The 21,782-nt window shown below is 50.1% G+C and overlaps 1 protein-coding gene across 2 annotated transcripts in view; it reads right to left on the reverse strand.

Annotated features, from left to right (window-relative positions):
* The window catches only part of MYO5B (myosin VB), a 342,952-nt gene that overhangs the window by 61,242 nt on the left and 259,928 nt on the right, over window positions 1-21,782 (reverse strand). For both annotated transcript variants that reach the window (XM_086682946.1, XM_086682945.1), the window contains exons 18-21: window positions 10,610-10,721; window positions 6,386-6,597; window positions 4,396-4,552; window positions 2,273-2,512 (exon numbers count right to left, since the gene is read on the reverse strand). In XM_086682946.1, the coding sequence (XP_086539072.1) occupies window positions 2,273-2,512; window positions 4,396-4,552; window positions 6,386-6,597; window positions 10,610-10,721 (721 nt within the window). The remainder of the gene's footprint in view (window positions 1-2,272; window positions 2,513-4,395; window positions 4,553-6,385; window positions 6,598-10,609; window positions 10,722-21,782) is intronic.

Raw genomic sequence — 21,782 nt, forward strand, 5'->3', positions numbered from 1 at the left:
GGTTTAAGTATAAAATGGCTTATTTTCTTGCCTATTGGGGTCTTGTGAAGCTTAAAAAATGCCCAGCCTAGAATAGATGCAATACAAGGGAGTGACCTCCAGGGCAGTGCCTGGTGACTCCAACTTGGATTCTCTCTCAACACTGCACAAACACACTGTGGCATTCTTTGTGTTCTTCTCCCTCCCTTTCCCCTGTCCTTTCTCAGGAGGTGATTGAAACCCTCCAGGCCACTGCAGGAGCCTGCTCCTATGGTCATCTTACTACCCTGCATGAGGCAAACTAACTGTGAGCCTGCTTTCAACGCTGGGAACCCATATTAGCAAGGACAATACACAGGGAAGGGCTAACAGTTTAGTGATGTTTGCGGTTAAGAAAACTAGCATCATCCTCATTATGGCTGTGGGATCAGACAGATCGGGCTGGAATGCTGGTTCTAGAACTTTCTAATTCTGTGACCTCAGCAAGGTACTTAATGTCCCTGATCCACAATTTCCTCATCTGTAAAATCACTTCACAAAGTTGCTATAGGATCAAATGAGAGTGAACATAAAACACTGATCACAGGGCGTGGCACGTGAGAGTGCACAGGAAATCATCAGGGTAGTGGATGCTGTTGGCCACACTACCTTAATATTGTTCCCTTGCAATACAGCATCCATGTGTGTCAAAGTCATCCTCTGCTCACCAAGCCTAACGAAGCACCAGAAACTGTCAAGCACCAAGTTGTTCCAAAGAGGAGAATGAAGAAGATTGGCCACTGGAGCCACCAAAAAAGTGGGTGTATGGGAGTGTGTGCACACATGCCTTTCTCATCTTTCCGACCTGGTGGGGGGTGTCGAGCATCCTGGGCTTGTTTCGGATTCCCTGCAGTGCCCTGCACAATACCCCACACACCCATAGAGACCTGACCAATGACTTGTTACTTGTGGGACTGGTTGAGAAGGTGGTTAGGGTAGGAAAAGGAAAAAGCATAAATATAATAGTGGTAACCATTTCCTGGGCTCCCTAGTGCATACCAGATCCTTTGTGCATGTTCACTCACTCTTCTTCCAGCCCTAGAAGCCCCATTTTATGGATAAGAAAACTGAGGCATGGAGGGATCAGGTCACTTGGTTTCTAAGCAGCAGAGTTGAATGTGAACTGGATTCTTTCGGATTCCAAAGCATGTGTTTTTCCCACCACACAACGCAACAGAGGCCAAAGAGCCAAGTGGTAAAGAACATGGGCTCCAGAGCCAGACCAGTGGGGTTCAAATCATGGCCTTCCAAGGTCACCTGTGTGACCTCCACCTGTCAAGAATGGAGGATGATGCTATTCACCTTATGGGGCTGTTGTGAGGGTTAAACAAGTTCATAGAAAGCACCAGGACAGGGGCGCCTGGGTGGCGCAGTCGGTTAAGCGTCCGACTTCAGCCAGGTCACGATCTCGCGGTCCGTGGGTTCGAGCCCCGCGTCGGGCTCTGGGCTGATGGCTCAGAGCCTGGAGCCTGTTTCCGATTCTGTGTCTCCCTCTCTCTCTGCCCCTCCCCCGTTCATGCTGTGTCTCTCTCTGTCCCAAAAATAAATAAATGTTGAAAAAAAAAATTTTTAAAAAATAAAAAAGAAAGCACCAGGACAGAGCCTGGCAGGCAGCGAAACCTCCCCATCAACATCAGCTAAGATGACTACCCCAGGCTGCCTCTACAAGGGCAGGAGACCATGATTTTGACTACTGTAGTAACAAATTACCATAAAGTTACCAATACAAATCTATTACCTCATGGTTCTGGAGGTCAGAAGCCTAAAAGGGGTCAGAGCAGGGCTGTGTTCCTCCTGGAGGCTCCAGTGGGGAATTCATGTTACTGCTTTTCTAGTTCCTGGAGGCTGCCTGCATCCTGGGCTCATGGCCCTGCCTCACTCCAACCTCTGTCACCACATCCTTTCTGAATCTGACCCTCTTGCCTCCCTCTTGCGAGGACCCTTGTGAATACGCTGGGCCCGCTCAAATAATCCAGGCTTGTCTCCCCATCCCAAGACCCTTAATTACATCTGCAAAGTCCCATTTGCCGTGTGAGGTCCCATATTCACAGGCCCTGGGAATTAGGATGCAAACATCTTTGGGGGCACTATTCTGTCTGCCATAGTCAGTAGACGTTCCTGCCGAGTGATCTTCTCGGGATGTCTGTGCTCCCTCAGGTCTCTGACACAAGCAGTTCCCTGAGGATTTCTCTCAAAGGCCCCCCTGGTGCCTCCCACAGCCCCCAACCCCTGGCAGGGAGCTCCTGATGCTGACCTGGTCATCAATCTTCCGCTGCAGCTGGACCACCTTGTTCTCCATGCCCACGTTGAGACGTTTCAGGTGCTCTGCTGAGCGGGCCTCGATCTTGAGGGCCTTCAGCTCCTGCTTGGCCTTAAGCATGCGGAAGGCACACTGGATGACAATGGCCGCGCCCCGCAGCCGCTGAAAGCGCCTACGTGCCACCCAGCCCCGCACGTGCTTCTGGAGGATGGTGGCCTTGTGCTCCATGAGGACCTGGTAGGGACAAGCACACACCTGGTGGGTTTGCACTGCAGGACAGGAATGAGGGATGCTCACACACTGCCTGGAGACAGGAAGAGCCAAGACTGGCCTAGTTTTAGGAGGTGCAGAGAGGACATGCCTAACAAAGTTTTGGTGGCTATTTGTTTCATGAACAAGTTTTAACTAAGTTCTGCAGCAGCCTATCTACCTGCAGAGAGGCAGCTGTTAAACTCTTGTTTTTAGTAGTTTGTTTTACTTTGTTTTATTGGTTAGGGAACCACAGCATAAAAACCTCCCAATTTGGAGGGACCTGAAGACAAACCCTGCTGGCATCTTCCCATTCAACAGATTCAGCTCCCCTCCCTGGTGATGGGGAGCCCGGGGGATGAGATTCTCTAGTCAGAGTCCATGATGAGCCAATGACTTATAGGTACAAATATGGCTTGTAATTCACTTTCCTTTTTCTATCAAGTTACCAACCACTCAGAAAACGAGATCCTCAATGTGTCTACCCTAATGCCTTGCAAAAGAAGTATTTGTGGGATAAATGAATAAACGAGCAAATATGCCCAGTATCATAGCTCTAAGATAGAGCTGGGTTCAAGCCTAGTGCCTCCCAAATGTCATGTGCCCCTTCCCTGAGGACATCACACAGATGTCACTGATCTCCCAGGAACGTTCACAGAACGACCTCCCACTGACCTGGGTTTCCCCATCTTACATCACTCGGTGCCACCCTGATGTCTGATCACATTTGATTTTTCACGGTCACTTCAGTGTTTTATTAGAAAATGAGACCTTCTCTGACCATAAAAGAGAAAAATGTTCTCTTTAGGAAAAAAGAATATTTTAGACCTTTCCTTCCAATCTGTCCTTCATCCTAGCTTTGGGCTTCAGCTGTATCGGAGTGATATGCTGGAATGGCTGTGTCCTGACTCAAGGCTACTGGGTAACTCGGCTTCGCTGGAATAATGGCCTGGCAGGGAGGTCGGGGTCCCGCTGCCCTGACCTTACCTTGCTGGGCTTCAGAGTCCTAACCCACTAAATGAAGCGGTGAGACCCGATGATACCTCATATTGCCCTCTGCTCTCAAGTCTGAGCGAGCCCAAGACAGGTCACCAGGCTCTGCCACTGGCTGACCAAGTGCCCTTGGGCAGGGGACAGCGTCCCCGAGCATCTCAGCTGTCAAAGGAGCATGACGACACGCACCCATCCAACCTATGATGGTTACTCTCACGTGTGGACTTGCCAGGCCTCACGGTGCCCAGATTAAACACTGCTTCTGGTGTGTCTGAGGGCGTTTCTACAGTAGATGAGCATCTGAATGAGTGGACTGTCCTCCCTGCAATGTGGGAGGGCATCATCCCTAAGGGCTCAAAGAGAACAAAAGGCAGAGGGAAGGGGAATTCGCCCCTTTCCTCCTGCCTCACTGCTTGAGTTAGGACATCATTTTCTCCTGCACTGGGACTGGGATTTACACTATTGGCTCCTCTGGTTCTTAGGCCTTCAGACGTGGACTGATTTACACCCCTGCCTTTCCTAGGCCTCCAGCTTATAGATGGTAGATTATGGGACTTCCCAGCATCCATAACCATGTGGACAATTTCCTGAGAGTCCCCATATTTGTATACACACACACACACACACACACACACACACACACACACACACACGGTCTGTTTCTCTGGAAGATTCTAATATACTATACTTTATGGGACTTTGAAAGGACTCAGTGGGAGCAAAGGTGTCAAATCACTTAGAAGAAAGTTAGGAGCACACCCACAATGTTCGTGGTGGCGACAATCCATTTGCTGCTGCTTTGACTCCCAGTCTGCAGCCCCTGAGTCCCAGGGGCAGGGCTGGTGGGGTGGGGGGTGGGGGGAGTGGCTACACACCTGCTGGTAGATTCTCCGCACGAACATGCCCCGAGTGAAGGCCTGGATGGTGACGGTGGCCCTGTGGACCCTCTGGTAGGCCAGGCGGGCCCTCCGCATGCGGTACTGCTTCTGGAGCATGATGGCTGCTCGCGTCCTCCGCAGATGCTCGGCCAGCCTGGGGAGGGAGAGCACAGGCGGGCCCTGCTGACGGAGGCCTGGGAGCCGTGTGGGAACGCAAGCCATGTGCTTGGACGCTCCAGGCTGAGCCCATGTTGATCACGCTCTCAGAACACAGCAATGCCACAGGTACCTGGAGCTCAGGCCCTGAATGGCAGCATGAGCATCTTCCGTGTTGTCTAAGAGGTCTTCCCAAAAGTTTAAAGCTCAGTCTGAGCCTCCCAAGCCCTGCTCACTCCCCCTCCCGTGAACCCCTCCCACCAACCTGGGCAGTCCCCACTGACACCACGTTTACGCTTCTGTCGGTCTCCGGTACCTCACTCAGCTTGGAGATGCCAACAGCCAGCTCTCAATCATGTCCCCCATATCTAGCAAGGGCCAGGCCTGTAGGTGCTCGGTATATATTTGCTGAATGAATAAAACCTTCACAGGCCTGCACCCTATCTCCCTGCTCTCTCATCTCCCCTGCCCTTTCCGTCTAGGACGCATGAAGCATGGACATCTCTACTTTCTTGTTTCGCTTCTCCATTCCCCACCACACCCCCCAAGTAAGACAGAGTTAGTCTGACACTTCTTACCCTTCAGGGCTTTGTTTGATGCCAGGTGCATAGTAACTGTTCAGAAACTCAGAGTATTAAAAAGTTAGAAAGGCTCTCAGAAGTCCTCTAGCAGAGGAGGAGGGAACCCACGAGCCCCACCCTGCGTGAAGGGAGTCTGGTTCGACAGTCTAACTCTTTGTAGGTACTTTCTCCCTATGTGGGCCCTGCATGTCCCCCAGGGCACGAACTCCCGCAGGGAGAACACAGGCCAACTCTGTTTTAGGTTCTCCCTGTCCTCTGGGTAAGACAGAGTTGCACACACAGGGGCACTCAGCAATGACTTGGCTTATGGGCACAGACTGCTGACGATTACTTAGCGTTGGTGCTACTGACAACTTTCTATTTCTATAGCTTTTGTTCCAGAGATCATCTCTTGGTGATTCAGAGGTGATCAGTGGCATTCATCATCTCTGGTTAAGCCCGGGGAAACAGCCTACAGCAAGGATGTGAAGGCCAGCATGAGCAATCTCGAACTTTCGGATACAAAGGATGCCTGATCTGGCTTGTAACTCAGGGGCTTTTTTTCCTTTTAATGTTCCAGCAGAAGTGACTGAACAGCCACTTGTCAAAGTTTGACTTCCAAATGCAAGACTTCATGGAATAAGGAAATCCCTACATCGTGAGCTCGTGGATCTAGAACGAGGGGTGGGTCTCGTGGGAGGCTGTGTCCCACGTGCCCTCTCGGTGGAGAGGCTTATCGACCCAACGAGACCAGGTGGGAGGGAAAGTAGTTTGGGCTGCATGGTGCTGGGCTGCTCTGCCCCTGCATAGCCACCTGTGGCTAAAGTCATACCCTCAGTACTGGCTCCAGGCAATGAATCTACCTAAGGACCTTCCCAGGATCTTTCCAGCTCTCATTCCCAAACTCCTGGGGGATTTGGAAAATGGTGCTGTAAAATAAAGAAGCTTAGTGGAAGGGGTGAAGGCTGAATTGGTCTTTTTTTTCTAAAAGAAGATTACTTTGGGATTTAGGCAAAGGGAAAATAGTGGTTTTGTGGCACACAGGGCCCATCCTAGATTAGTACTGGTGGGATGGGGACAGACTGGGAGAACCAGGAGACTTGGAGCTAGACTTACTCCCTCAGGTGAGAAGGGCGCAGGAGACATGTACCCAGTTCATGAGAGAAAGCTGGGTGCAGAAAGAACCACTCTAATCAGGCTGAGGCAGTCCAACCAACCAAGCCCCCCTCCCCCGTGACCTGACACACCAGATGTGCCCCAGTTTGGCTCACCTGCGGGCCAGGAGCCCTCGGCAATACCGCTGCAGAGTTAAGGTAGTGGCCTTCAGCCTGCGGTATTTCACCTTCTGCAGCCAGCCCCGGACGGTTTTCTGGATCATGATCGTGGCTGCCCGGAACTTGTCAGCCCGAAGCTTCTCCAGGTAAGCCACCTGGCCTGCCCGGAAAAAGATCTTGGTGCGGCCAAACTGGAACTTGTCGGGATCCTTTACAAAGCAGGGAGGGGAGCATCAGTGAGGTAACATACCCTACCATCCAGTCTTCCATGCAGCGTTCCCTGGTCAGAGCTTGGATACCCCTGCTCCTGAGACACACCCCAACTCTCAGCATTCACTGAACAGACACTAAGTCCCTACTACTAGACATGGGGTTACTGTGCCCAGGCCGCAGCACTGAACAAGATGCCTGCCGTCAGGCAACTGACATCATGGTGAGAGGAGAAAGGCAAGCGAACCAAGGCAAGGTTTTCAGGCAGCGAAGATTCTGAAGACAGTAAAACTTGGGATTTAAGGGTGGGATGGGGATGCTTAAATAGGGTAATCTAGGAAGGCGTTTTTATGGAGGTGGTATTTGAGCAAAAACCTAAATAAACTAAAGGAGGCATCCCCAGAAGAGTAGAACAGATGCAAATGTCCTGTGGTAGCAAAAGCTGGGTATGTTTGAGGAACAGGAGAGTCAGGAGGGTCAAGTGTGGGGGCAGAAAGAACAAATCACCAAAGGCCCCGCAGGCCACAGTACACAACTGGGATGGAAAGCCCCTGGTGGTGCTCTGAGCAAGGAAATGACCCGCTCAGATCATTTTACAAAGATTATCCTCAAATGGCCACACCACTGTATGCATAATTTCAGATTGCATATAGCTCTCCAAAGAAATTTTATTTGACTTCAGACTAGGTTTTGAGATTTGACATATAATTACTGTCTTAATTGTATCTAATTAGGTTAATGTTAATTACCTTTCCCTGTGCTCACCCCTGTGGCTAAGGAAAGACGACCCAGCAGTGTGCTTGCAGACAAGCTGGGGTAGAGTACTTGATAGTTAACCCGCTGTAACTGAGTGCTCTTCGTAGATAAACTCCTATCTAATTTTGTTCATCGGCACGAAGACCATAAGGAAGAAGTAATGAGCCAAGGTCTAAGAAAAACACACACATGATAGAATGTCTCAGGTTGACAAATGGCTCTGAAATAATGCTGAATCACCACGTTTTACAGGTTCCTCACACAGGCAAGATGAAACTGCCTAAGCTGGGACACAGTGTCTAGCTGGACGGTCGCCGACTGTCCCCATTCACAGCCAGGCCACAGGCGGAGCTGGGAGAGGTTAGGTGTGGGACTGGTCCTCATCCCTGCCTCTGTTCAGGGCCATGTGCCCAGTGGGCCCTCAGCACACGCTGGGAGGGATGGGCTGGATGAGGGGAGAAGCCCCCAGGCAGCTGAGGCCCTGCCTTCATCACTGCCCTACTGGCCAGGGCTCCCTCTCAGTGAAGAGGGGCTAGGGAGCAAAAGGTGGGTGGCTCAGCCCTCACAGTCCGGAAAGACGCCTGGCAGCTCAGGCTTCAGCAGAGCCAGGGCCTGGGGGTGTCTGCTGCATCCCAGGAACCAGAGCACAAACGCTTGTTTCCTCTTCTGGAAAAACCACCAGGAAGGGTATGACTTGGTCTGCAAAGCCACTGTTTTCATAAGTAAGGATCCTTCTGAAGGTCCCACCTGCTGTAGCCAGTCACCACTAGCCTGATGGCCACTCTCTCCTCAGCCCACGTGTCTGGGGCACGTCCCCTACCTCAGACCTGCTTTCTCTAACCCTCGGAACTTGCTGACGACACCGTTCACATACCACTCAATCAGGGGTGATCTTCTGAGAGCTCCTCTAAGAATCATAGACTGAGGGGGCAGAACGGAATCTCAGCAATCCACCCCAAGCCACTCCTTTTACCTCACGGATGCCAAGACCAAAGCCTGGCATGCAGGGACTCCCAGGCCAGCGGTCTCTCGCCGCACCACGCCCCCTCTGCAACACCATCTCCTCTCCGCATGCCGTGCACACAGATTTCCTTACGCTCCCTGGACTCCCAGCGGACGCTTGCTAATATTCTGCTCCCCTGTCACGATCAAGGCTCAGGTCTCCATAATCTGATTCCCTCCGGTGGGGTCTATAATCACACCAGGTACTAGCATCCTGGAAGGCAGGGCGCATGTGTTATGCTCTTTTATAAGGCTCACGGTGAGCGACCATTCTAGGTTAGAGTACGTAGAAAGGATGCAACACACGCTGGTGGGATTAAAGAATAAACAAACTCCAGTAGGGGATGAAGGGCATTCCTACAATCCCTGTAGGAGGAGACAATCACTCATGAACGACCTCATGAAGCTGGCCCCAGGCTCCCTCCCATTAAACTCCCAGCTATTAAGCACCTGTTGCCTGGCCCACATGCCACCGGCTTCTCTCCTCGTCACCGTGTTCTAAAATGCACTGGCACTTGCTTGGTGCTGGCAGGTGCCCTTCTAGGCTAACATGTAGCTTCACCCTAGGTAGCACTGGTGACTAGAAGATGAGGCCCCCAAAAGGGGAGGGAAACAGGAAATACAAGGTCCCCGGAGAAGTCTTGAAGCACTGATCCCTATTCTTTCTGCAGAAAGGTTAGTTATGCACGGTGACATTAGTCAATGAGACTGGCTCAATGGGCACTGTGATTCAGAGTGGCTGCGGGGTGTTGAGCCGGTCCACCTGTAACACCTTGGGGAACTTTGATCGGCTCTCCATACTTCAGTTTCCTCATCTACAAAATGAGCAAGACGCTTGCATCCCCCTAAGGCGCCATGCGAGTACTGGAAGAGGGATGTGAAGGGTTAAAGTGACTCCTAAGTGCTTCATAACCATGAGCTATTAGTGGCAGGTGACAGTCGTGACTGCCCCTCCCCCCACCCCCCAAGCTGGGAACCCATGCAGCCACCTGCACAAACTCAGAGCTCCTGTAAGAACCAGTCATGGTGCCAGGGACACAACAGCGGGATCCCTGACATTTCAGTGTTCATAGTCTGGTGAAATGACAAACTCTCAACTGCAAGACAAGGGGGTAAGTAAATGCAATAATGGAAGACAGAAACGGAGTGCTGGTGGCCAAAAGAGGACGGGGGTCGCTAACTCCTTCTGGGAGATCAGAACAGGCTTTGAGGACCAGAAGGCATTTTAAGAGCCCAGTCGTGAAGGAGGGTGGAACCTAGGCAGACAAGAGGAAGAAAGTCTCTCAAGCAAAGGAAACGTCACACATTCATACAATTTTCGTTAGGGTATACACTTAGTTCGTTCCAAATGCTCCAGCTGTGATCGGCTCACTGCTTATAACCAGGGGCTGGGCATTAACACAAAGACTGTCCTCTGCAGTAAAGGATACATGTGTCTGCAACACAGGACACCATGCACCAGGCTTCTGGTCAACGGCAGGCTATTTATTAGTGGCTTACTTTTAGGAAGTCTGAAGTTATATGTGAATTTTTTTTTTTAATGTGTGTGGCGGGGGTGGGGGTGATGCCCTTTACACCTACAATGTGTGAGAGTGAACTGTATTTAAAATTGAAAATTTTTTGATCTAGTTCTCTCCACTACGTTACCTTTCGGAAGGGAAGATGTTTGATGTAATCTAACCCTTTATCAAGACCATTTTTACCATGTCCTGCTAGAATCCCTGAATACTGTGGAGCTAATATTTAGGATACACCCCTCACAAAGGGCCCCAAAGTAGCTCCAGTCTCAAGGCTCAGGTTTGAGTTCAGGTTGTGTTAATTACATCTGTTGCCTTATTTAAAACAAGCCTTTAGGGGAAGGCCGGAGGCCAGCTGTGCAAGAAGAAGATAGGAAAAGTGCACCTATTTTCCCAAATGCTGAATTCCAAGCTGTGCCTGGGCTAGGTCAGAGCCCCTGGGCAGGCGTGCAGTGTGGGCAGATAATATGGAGCCTCAGGCTTTGGAGAAGCCAGAGCCACAGGCCAGTAGCGGCTTCATCACAATACGTACAAACATTTTTACTTTTTACACGTGCCGAGACATGAAAAAAGTCCGCCATATACGTGAAGGGACTTCTCTTTTAAAGTCGCTGATGGTGGAAAATGGATGAGCGTGTCAAACAGTTTTAATAAGAAAGATGAAGACCACGAGGGCTGATCACTCCCCCAATTCCCAAGGCATTCCGGGTAAGCCTCCAGGGGTGCACCAGCTCACCTTGATGAGGCTTTCCAGGACAGATCTGCAGATGGCCTTTTTGTCTGTGTTGGCGAGCTCTCTCTTCTTGACCAGCACCCGATACCGGTTGAAGAAGTCGTGGTAGGCCCACCTGGAGGGAAAGCAGGTGCGTCAGGTGGCATGGCCTGCCTCCCAGCCACAGAAGGGCCGCAGCCATCTCAGTGCCCCATAGGGTCGCTAGTCCCGGCATAAAGCTGTTCTCGGAGCAGTAAAAAACCATTCCTGGACATACTGTCTTCCTCCAATGTGAGAATTTCAGTGTGTGGCTGACTTATACAGTCATGAGTGGAAGAGGGAAAAGGAGGGTTTGGAGGTCTCTCTGGGAGGACTGACCAGAGGCCGGACCACTCACGGGGTTTCTGCCCAAGCACGGAGCTCCCCTTGGCTGCTAGAGGAGGAACCTTGCCTGGGACACAGCTTGGTTTTAAATGTTGGCTTTCTCTCATAAAGTTAGTACTTCTCGTTGAAGACTTTTTTTTTTAAGTTTGTTTTGAAAGAAAGAGACACAGCATGAGTGGGAGAGAGGGGAGAGAGGAGAGAGAGGGAGACAGAGAATCCCAAGAAGGCTCCACAATCAGTGTAAAGCCCGACACAAGGCTCGAACCATGCAACTGTGAGATCATGACCTGAGCTGAAACCAAGAATCGGAAGCTTAACTGACTGAGCCACCCAGGCACCCCATTTACATGCAGAAAATACACATCAGCAAATAAAAGTTGGCCTTATCCTAACCCCCAGTGACACTACCACTCACACATTTTGGTATACGTTAGAAGAAATCTTTTAATTTTGACATTTGTTTTTGAGAGAAAATACGAGCAGAGAAGGAGCAGAGAGAGGGGGACACAGAATCGGAAGGCTCCAGGCTCCTATCTGTCATAGAGCCCGACATAGGGCTTGAACCCACGAACCACGAGATCATGACCTAAGCTGAAGCTAGATGCTTAACCGACTGAGCCACCCAGGTGCCCCAGAACCATCTTCCTGCCCAAAGCAGATTTCACCTATCATTTCTCCTGTTTCATTAGAGTAATGTGAGACAACCATGAGGTATTCAACTCCCAATTAAAAACAAAACAAAAGCAAAAAACCCAGAGCACTCACAATCCCGCCACCTTTTCAGTAATTGTGCTTTGGTATGTTCTGGAAGGGAATCTTTCAGAAGGCCTCAAGGCTGTCTCTCGGCCTCTGAGGAGATCTCTACTTAAATCTTCCTTCACACAGATGTTCACTCTGACCCTCCATGCTCCTTCCCTGTTTCCGGCTCACAACCTCCTCACATCACACATTCTGTTTCTACACAGTTCTACTCTAAGGGGACAGAATTTCCCATCTGAATCCCTCTGCAGGTGAGCTCGGCCATCCGTCCCCATCGGTTCTGCATCCTCGGCAGAGGCATCCGTCAGCCCCAGCTCGCCCCGTCAGAGGCATCAGGGGCTGCCATACACGCCCTGTCTGTGGGAACACACGCGGTTCTCGTCGCCTGTTTGGGAATCATTTAGGTGCTGCCTCCAGATTGTGCATCTGAGGCCTGGCTGAGTGTCCAGTGAACTCATTCATCTCATTCTCATGTGTTACTTGGGGTGGGGGGCGCCTAGGTAGCTTGGTCGGCTGAGCATCTGACTCGATTTCAGCTCAGGCCATGATATCATGGGTTCTTGAGATCGAGCCCCACATTGGGCTCCGTGCTGACGTGGACCCTACTTGGGATTTTCGCTTTCCTCCCTCCCTCCCCAGTGCATGCATGCGTGCTCCCTCTCGTAATAAATCAACATTAAAAGATATTTACCAAATAAAAATTTTTCAAGAAGTATTATTGAGGAGTAAATGGATTGTACCCCTTTCTCCTGAAGCACATTTGCCTTTAAATGGGGTCCTCCAGAAGTTTCATGAGAAAAACGGAGCACGGTGGAATATCAGGAACTCCTGCTGGGTGGTGAGCAGGGCACGCTTGGCAGGCTGGTTCTTTTGGAGCTCCTCCTTGCGCTCCACAACCATCCGCCAGCGTGGGCCTCCTTCGGGTCCCCCTCTCTCCCGGGCCATGCTCCTCAGCACCCTGGGAGGCAAAGGGAAATGGAGACCAAGCTCCCTGCCTCTCCATCACCTTCCTTGGTTCGGTGGCAGGTGTCTAACAAAGCTACGGGTATCGGAGAGGGTGTCAGCCTAAGAGCAAGTAACAAAAAGCATTCTCCCCTTTACGTTTTTTACAGTGTAAAAGTGCTGTTTAGAAGTTCTGCAGTTTATAACTTTTATTGAGATAATTCACATACCATAAAATTTTAAAGTGGACAAAAGATTTTAGTATATTTGCAGAGTTGTGCAACCATACCCAATATGGAGTTCCAGAACATTTTCACAGTCTCCTGCAAAGCTCCCATTCCCATTATCAGTCATTCCCCCCCCCCCTTCCTTCGGTGGGAGAGCAGAGAGGTGCTAGGAGCCGCTGAGGCCTCTTGTAGGTCTGGGGAAAGGTTCCTGCTGCCCTTATGCCCTTCACTGACTGAGCTCAAGTTGTTTCCTGACCCTCCAGCTGCAGAGGGGCTGTGAACCAAGCCCACCGACTCCCAGGCCATCTCAACAGGCAGTTTTTAGGTTATTTTGGAGAGAGAGCACAAGCAGGGGAGGGGCAGAGAGAGCAGGACAGAGGATCTGAAGCAGGCTCCGTGCCGACAGCAGTGAGCCCGATGTGGGGCTTGAATTCACGAACCGCTAGATCATGACCTAAGCTGAAATCGGATGCTCAATGGACTGAGCCACCCAGGAGCCCCTAGAACAGGTGGCTTTAAACGTGGAAACATGTAAGGCTATCTACCTAGCTAAATGCTGCTTCAATTATTCCAGTCATGTACCATAAACGTCAAGAAAACTTCTGAGGTCTGACCGATCTCAATTCTGGAGGCCTAGGACCAGAGCTGGAGCTGATAAGCCACAAATCAGATGTGCGTTTTTGACACATGCAAATGTTACTGGACTTCTGAGCTCTTTCTGCCCCCAACCCCCAAGTTTTAAAAACAGGCCTCGCTCTCTGATACTTCCACGTTGGGTAAGATGCAAACAGAATGATGTACACACAGAAAAAGGGCTTTGTGAAGTCTTAAGTCGTCTTCTTCCTCTGCTCGCCCATCAACATGTGCCTTGTCATGCATCTGTTCCTGTCCACAGGGAGATGTGGGCTCTCCTTTGAAGCCAACTCAGCACCTTGTGTGTGACTTTCTGCGGGCACCTCCCCCACCCTGCAATACAGTTATTTGTGTACTCACTCGTCTTCTCTCTCCCTACGAGTTTGCAATTTCTCTGGGGGAATAATCAGAGCAGCATTTAGCTGGGCTAAAAACCTCAAACGGTTCTAATTTGAAGATCTCTTAACTGCTGACAGTTCCATAACTCAGGGAGGTTACAGGCTCAAGGAAATGACAAGATGGTAGGGAGATGTGACTGCAAAGACACCAAGGCCAGTACAGAACGAGCTGGGAGTACAGAAGCCAAGAAGCCTGCTCTGACACGGACAGGATGTGACCTTAGGCAAGTCACATCCTGGATTCATCCCACATGGATGTCTCCAAACTGGAGAGGACATCAAGTGCCTTGCAAAGTACCTCCCACACTTTGGTGGCCAAGGAGTTCATGCATGTGGACTGCTTAGAAAGCTTCCCAAAATCTAAGGTCTCTCCCTTCCCACCTAATGCTCTCCCCCCTATTCTTACAAAGGCTTCATTGGATACTGGCACCAGGGTGACACTGATGGGGGAGGAGTGTGCCTGCAGCAGACAGACCATTCGCTGAGAAGGGCTTGGGCAGGTACTCCCTCATGAGCTACCAAAGGGGAACGTGGCCACCATGGGGTCTGGGCACATACAAGTGTCCTTCAGCCAAGGACCCAGAATCAATTGTGGATTCCCTTTTCCGTGAAACTCTGTGCTCTTAAAGTCTTTGCATGAAAGGCTCCCTCACTTGTAGAAGGAAAACTTTCCAAGCAAAGCTAAACAGAATACGTGATTAGTTTTCCAAAAGTAGCGTTTCTTAACAGAACTTCCTGATTTGGTAGGAACATCTGGATGGAGGTTTTTTGTGGTCATGTAAAAATTAGGAAGACCCTCTACAGGACCACAGGGTGTCCAGGATTTCCACTTGAGGTACTCTACCCACCATGGAATCTCCCTCCCTCAGCGTTTTCACGGAGATGTGGGATACAGAGCTTTATGCCTTCTCCACAAGATAGTTTTTTATACATATGTTAGCTTCTCTGCTAGACTCTGGACACCCTTGGCTGGGTAAGGCTACATTTTTAAACTTCTTTGCACCTTTCACGGTATCTTCATACACACGTTTTAAAAGAATAAGTATTTTCCTGACCAATAAAATGGTTGGAATCCCAACATTAAATCTTTTCTCTTTACTAGCATTTCTCCCAAAGGGCACTATTGGCTTTGGGGCAGGACAATCCTTTTGGGCTCAAATGGACACAAAACATCTTCAGACCATCACCTGCTACTCCATTTGCTGAAATATGCAAAAATGTTCCCTTTTACAAAATCTTTATTCTAGAACATACTTCTGGTCTAGAAAACCACCATCTTGAGAACCAACCCTGCCTACCATCTGCCTCTACAGTGTGAGTCCATTGCTTCCATTCCTGCTCTTTCTGCCCTCCTCAGGTGGCCCTGGACAGGTCCTCCCCCACTCACAGCATGGCTGTGTGGCTCATGGGTCTGGATGTATCCTTTAAGCCAATCCTGAGCCCAGCTGCTCTTCCATTTCACGTTATTGCTGGTAGAAGAGCTTCCATCCTTAGTCTATTACCAGGCCCCAATAGTGGCTTCAATCCTGGGTTATACAGAGTCATAGTGGCCTCAGGGACAGAAGTCACATTCATCCCAGCTCTCCCCGGAGTTGGACTCACAGGCAAGGGGCCTGGCTGGATGTCCTGGACATCAAGGACATACCCTGTGTGTCCCTGGCCTGCTAGGGAGATGTGTAGATCTGGTAAAGTCGTCACAACTGGGGGTGTGATTGCTCCTGGTAAGAAAGGGGAGATCAGAGGCAGAGGCAAGGCTGGACAGACACTTCCTGGTAACTAGCTCCAAGGCTCAAGACAGCACACGGTAAACACAACTGCTGTGAATGGCAGAGCAAACACAGGGCGATGTTTTGGTTGTCTGAGTTCTCATCTAGATACTAGATTCAACCATCTACATGTGGGACATTCTAGAGAACATGTCTCCTTGTGAAGCCCTCCATGGATGAATGTGAACAGATGGAGTGGATCCGTCAAAGTGGTAGCACTTTGCACTTCTCTTCTCTTGGATAGATTCCCTCAAGCAAGCCTGGCTGGATTAGACCAACTCTAAGAGTCCCTCCAAGAAGACCAGGGTAGGAGGCTCTATGTCACACGCTCTCTCCAACAGCAGGCCACCAGAAAGAACCCCTGAAGATGGCATGTCAGGTTACCATAGGGCCAAAATGGGGAACCTATTTGCAAGTCTAATCTGACAAACATCTAGCATCTAGAAAATATAAAGGACTCCTACAGCACCAAAGAGACAAACGACCCAATTAAAATATGGGCAAAAAATCTGAACGCATTTCTCCAAAGAGGATATACAAATGGCCAATAAGCGCGTGAAAAGATGCTCAACATCAGTAATCATCAGGGAAATACAATCAAAATCATAGTGGGATACCACCTGACACCCCCTAGGATGGCCATAGTAAAACAAACAATAAGTGTTGGCAAGAATGCATAGAAACAGGAAGCCACGTCCATCGCCAGTGGAAGTGTAAAATGGTGCAACCACTGTGGAAAATGGTCTGGCAGCTCAACAGGGTAAACCGAGTTGCCACGTGAGCCAGCAATCCCACTCCTAAGTATATAATCAAGAGAAATAAAAATATATGTTCACATAAAAATACGTACGTGGATGTTCACAACAGTATAAATCACACTTGCCAAGCAGCAGAAATAACCCAAATGTCCATTGACCGATGAGTGGATAAAACATAGGGTATCCTTACGATATGACAGTATTAGGCAACATAGAAGAATAAAGTTCTGGTACATGTTAAAACCTGGATAACACAAAAGGCCACTTATATGCTTCCATTTGTATGAAATGTCCACAGTAGGCAAATTTATAGAAAGGAAAAGCAAGTAAGTGGTCGCCAGAGCTAGGAGGAGGGGGAAGAGGTAGTGACCACCAGTGGGAACAGGGTTTCTCCCTGGGGTGAGAAAACATCCACAATTAGTAGTGACAGTTGTACAATTCTGGGAATATAATGAAAACCACTGAAGGATTTTTTTTCTTGTACATAAATTACATCTCAATTTTAAAAAGTCAACGTGATGAACAAATGAGATGAGGTTTGTTGGGGGGGGCGCTTTGTAAAGTAATACATAATACACGGCATTTGTCATCATTTCAGCACAGGTATTCGTGGAAGGCTCTGAGTGCCGAAGTAGCAGGGTGTTCACCCCCCACTCATACCACCGACAGCCTGGATTTGCTTTCCCCCTTATCCCCACCCTCTGTCCTGGGCCTCCCAGGGGAACACAGGCTGAGACTTCAAGGTAGCCCCAAGTCTGAAGGAAGGAAACCAAATCCTTCCCCCATAACCGAATTCTTCCCCATTGGCTATGAGCTGCAGCCAAGATACAAAATGAGGAACGGAAGATGTATTCAGTCCCAGAACTGCCCAGATACAACCCAGCATCTGCAGCTGACCAGTGACCAACACTTGCTTCCAAGGGAGAGTTTCGAGGCAGAGCCATTCACAAACAAGCTTCCCTGTGGCTGTGATGTGCAGTCCCGATTGAGAACCATGCGACAGATTGTGTGGTCCAAGGAAGGGAGCACAGCTCTCAGGCAAAAGCACCAGAATTAAAGGCTGCAAGATCTTGGGACAAAGAACTGGTTCAGTCTGAAATAAGTTCGTTCTTAGTGGGCTTTAAAAAATTTGTTTTGAGAGAAAGAGAGCGCGCGTGCACGCACATGTGGACATGTGCATGTAAGCAAGGGAGGGGCAGAGAATCTCAAGCAGGCTCCAAACCCAGCGTGGAGCCTGACATGGGGTTCCATCTCCCCACCCTGGGATCATGACCTGAGCCGAAATCAAGGGTTAGACGCTTAACCGACTGAGCCCTTGGTGGGACTTTTAACAGCAAGGCAGGTAACCACGTGGCTGTTTAATCGTGATTAAATGGAAAGGTGAACAAAGCAACTTCTCCAGACTCCGCCTACTTCCAAGGTCCTGTGCGGTTTCATCCACACGGGGCTGAGGGGATGGAGGCTGGCAAGTGAAGTCTTCTCAGAAAGCATCAGTGAGTTCTTCTAAGGTGAACAGGAAATGAATGGAAGACTTAGGAGGAGTTATGTTTTTAAAATATAAACATTGTGTATTCAAGTACCCTCCCCCCTCCAACACACATGTTGTGGTTAAATGGAACTTGCTTCGCAAATCCCGTGGGACACAACACTGCTCTGAACCCCACAGAGGGAGCCCGAGGACGGCACAGGAGCCCGGGGATGGTGGCCAAGCCTCTTGTCCAGACAGGGCATTTATCACGGTGCTTTGTGTACGTAACAGACATATTTCTTTGCCACGGCAGTACATTTCAAATTGAATGATGTATTTTAAGTCAGACTCCCAGAGAGCCATAATTCTCAGAGAGATAAAAATAGACAAGTATACTAGTGCCCGAGGGTGGGGTGAGGGCGCCCCAGAGAGCCGCCACTGGCCTGCCAACTTGGTGTCCGGGCTCGCGGGGCTTTGGGGGCATAGGACACGTGTTTGTTTCAGAATAGGGCCAAGTATGCCCAGGTCATCAGTAGGAAAGGGCTGCCCTCTGCATGGGCTCCCGGGGAAGTGCCCTCTGGGCATTTTATCACGAGTCCCTGTGACCCTGGGCCATGCACAGTCTTCCTCTTTGGCATTTTCCTTTCTGCAAAGTGGCATGTGCCCTTTGGCCATTGAAGTTGGAGACACACAGGAAAACGTTCTAAGTCCTAACTCCCCTCATCAAAGAAGGCAGGGAAGTTTCCTGCGGAAAACAGCTGAGCAAAGTTGTGGTCACCTGACGAGCTAAACCAAGTGAAATCACTTTGCTGTATTGAGTCTTAACACGAAGGAGGTGAGTTCTTTTGGGGATGACTCCCAATCCACTCAGGTCCCTCTGGGCTCAGGAAGGACTCCCCAAGTCAAGGTAACAACATGACTGCTCAGTTCTACATTCTGAGGTAACACACGCGAGTCCCTGGTACTTCCTTCAAAAGCTAACCCCTTCATGGGCATGCATGAGCTGTAACACCTCACTTACTTGATCCCCAGACACAGCAGACCCACCTCTCTCCAAATGGTTACCATGATTGGCAGGGGCAGAACAGGGAGGCAAGGGGTGGAGTCAGGAGACTGCAGGTGTGGTAGCTTTGCCCCGCAGCCCTCTCCCCAGCCCTCACCACTGCTCCCCCCCCCCCCCCAACCCTGGGCCCTGTGGCTGGGGAAAGGGGATTCAGATCTAAATGGAGTAGATGCATGATTCAGCTCTGCCTCAACACTAACAAAAGTGCCATCAAACTACGGTGCCTCTTTCCAAAAGGTAATATTTCAAATGGCAGTTCGGGGAGGGAATCCTCTGAGCCTTCAGCAAAATCTGCTAAGACAGCAAAGGTAAGGCAGCATTCTGGATCTAAGCCCAAATGTTTACATCACAGCGTTAAGTAACATTTTTTGTGATACCGGAAAATCCCAGTCTTTCCTTCCTTCCCTAAGCTCTCCACAATACTTGCAATTATGGAAAGGTACAGATGCCCCTCGCGATCACCTCCTAGAAAGAGGTGTGGATCCATTAGAGAGGCAGGGAAAGACACCCATCAGCTGCCCCCTAAGAGGCAAGTCTGCGGGCATCTCAACTTCGAGGCAACTCTGATTGCAGCCAGGTGGAACGAACAGCAGGAGAAGCCGTTTTCCATATGGGTCTCAAGACTTGGAGGCAATGTGCTCTCTCAGCTGCCAAGGAAGAGGTTGTCTGGATGAGGAGAAAAGCCTGGCTGGCACGCTAAGAATGCAAGATTGAACAGGAAGAACTGATTGAGGACTGACGGGCAGAGAAAGCCTCTTCCCCGATCACTGCACAGGGGACATTATCGTCCCTTCTGTGCCTGGACACCGCCCTGCCTCCAGGCTGGCAGTATTCTCCCACTCTCCCCACCACCCCCCCAGTGCAAAGCCTCCTCACCCTTCAAGGCCCACCTCAAACCTCACCTCCTCCACAAAGCCACATTTCTTCTCCAACTTGCACCTAATTCCATGTTGCTGTTTTAGGTTTTTATCACCTCTCCCAGACCGTGAGCTCCTGACAGGCAGAGGCCGGGACTTAGATCCTTAATCCCCTCCCAGCCATTGGCACAGAGCTAGATGCTCAACAGGGGATAGGACACGGAACAGGTGGCCAGATTAACAAGGAAGGGTGGCATGAAGGCAAGAAAACATTTTCTACAGCAGCTCATGTGAGACCACGGGAGTCAAGTCCTCTCCCCGCTTCCTCTTCCACCTCCTAGAACAGATGATTCTGTGCTGCGGCAGCAAAATCGGGAGTGTGGGTGGCACACCCTGTCGCTCTGATTTCCCAGCGAGGCTGCAAGCAAGTACGGCGGGTGAATCTGAGGTGGCAGAGATGCGCGGGACCTGTGCCTGAAGCGCTATCTAGAGCTAACCACATCAGACCCAGACTTGTAGCTTCTCCTTGACGTTCTCCAAGAAGAGAGGTCCACGCCCTCCGCAGAGCGCTTGTTCTGATAGCAAACTCCTCGCTGTTAGAAAGTTCTTAGCAAAAACACGTGGCTCCTTACATACAGAGACAGATCCCCCCAGTCCCACCTGCCCTAGAATAGCTCATTTTCACACGCTTCCCTGGTTCTGTCTCCCCGGGCTTGGCAAGGTCCCAAACGTTCACGCCTCCCAGACAAGCTCACCATCAGTAGCACCGTCATGTTATAGACAAAGATGAGCACCTGGGCTTCTGGGCTCACCTGGAGGGCTCTGTGCTGCACAGCACAGGTGTGGCCGTGAGGACCCATGATCCCTAAGTTTCTTGTACAAGGACCCTCAACAGTTTAACAGGGGACAACTCAGCTCCAGTTTTGACAGACTTTAGATAATTCTTGGACTGACCTTTTCAATTCCTTAAAGGACTTTGCAACGATCTTTTGAGGTGACCAGACGCTTCAGGGTTTCACAAAGACAAAGCTAAATATTTCTGGTATAGGCCTGTTTTACCCAGATAATTGCACCCATGAGCATGTAGCTTCTTACTCATCTAAATGAGTGATAAACATGTTATTAAATGCTTAAGTGCCCAGCACTGTGTGGAGGACTTTAGAGGCATTATGTCATTCATTACACACGCCTATGATGTAACTACTTAGTGATCCGGGAACGCAGGCTCAGAGATTAATTTCCTCGCTTGAGGTTACCTAGCCGAGGAGAATGGGAGCAGACCATGGAAGCCAGGCCTGACTCCACCAAGGCCAAGGCTTCAACCACCAGCCTCCTCTGGCTACGACCCAGGGTTCAATTCTACAATCTGGACTTCTATTTACAAGCTGGAGCAGGCAGGGTGCAGTTTTACGCCAAGCCTCAGGTCTGGGCCCAGCCCCCAGCGGGCAGGCATAGAACCCTACTCTACTCTTCACTCCTGTTGAACCAGTTTGGATGGCAACACTCTAACGTGAGCAGGAAGATGCTTGGCAATCACCACATAGCCGGGCAGAGGAAGGGTGTGTCTAATCTTCACTCAACCACAGCAGATGGTGACCCTGAGCAGCTCACTTCTTTCTGCGAGCCTCCTCAGCAAAAGTGCCTTTTAAATCATGACGCACCTGGGTCTATATATAAAGCTCAAGTAAGGTCAGACTGTAATATCCTTTCTACCACAAATTGCCATTTTCCATCCCTGGTTATTTCATTAAATAAACAAGATGCTGCTCATGCCCCGTCACACTGATTTCCTGAGCCACTAGTGGGCTGTGAAGCAGTTCCTAGAAACACTGAGGGCAGCAGACTAAAGACTTTTGGGGAGTCCAATGGAGCAGGAGTGGGGCCTGGCTGCCTGGGGAGCCCGCTTTGAAAAGCCATGGCCGGGCAGCTCCTTCAGGTCCTT

This window comes from Puma concolor, chromosome D3 (genome assembly GCF_028749965.1).
Source record: "Puma concolor isolate L17-30 chromosome D3, mPumCon1.1.hap2, whole genome shotgun sequence".
In the NCBI taxonomy this organism is placed as follows: Eukaryota; Metazoa; Chordata; class Mammalia; order Carnivora; family Felidae; genus Puma; species Puma concolor.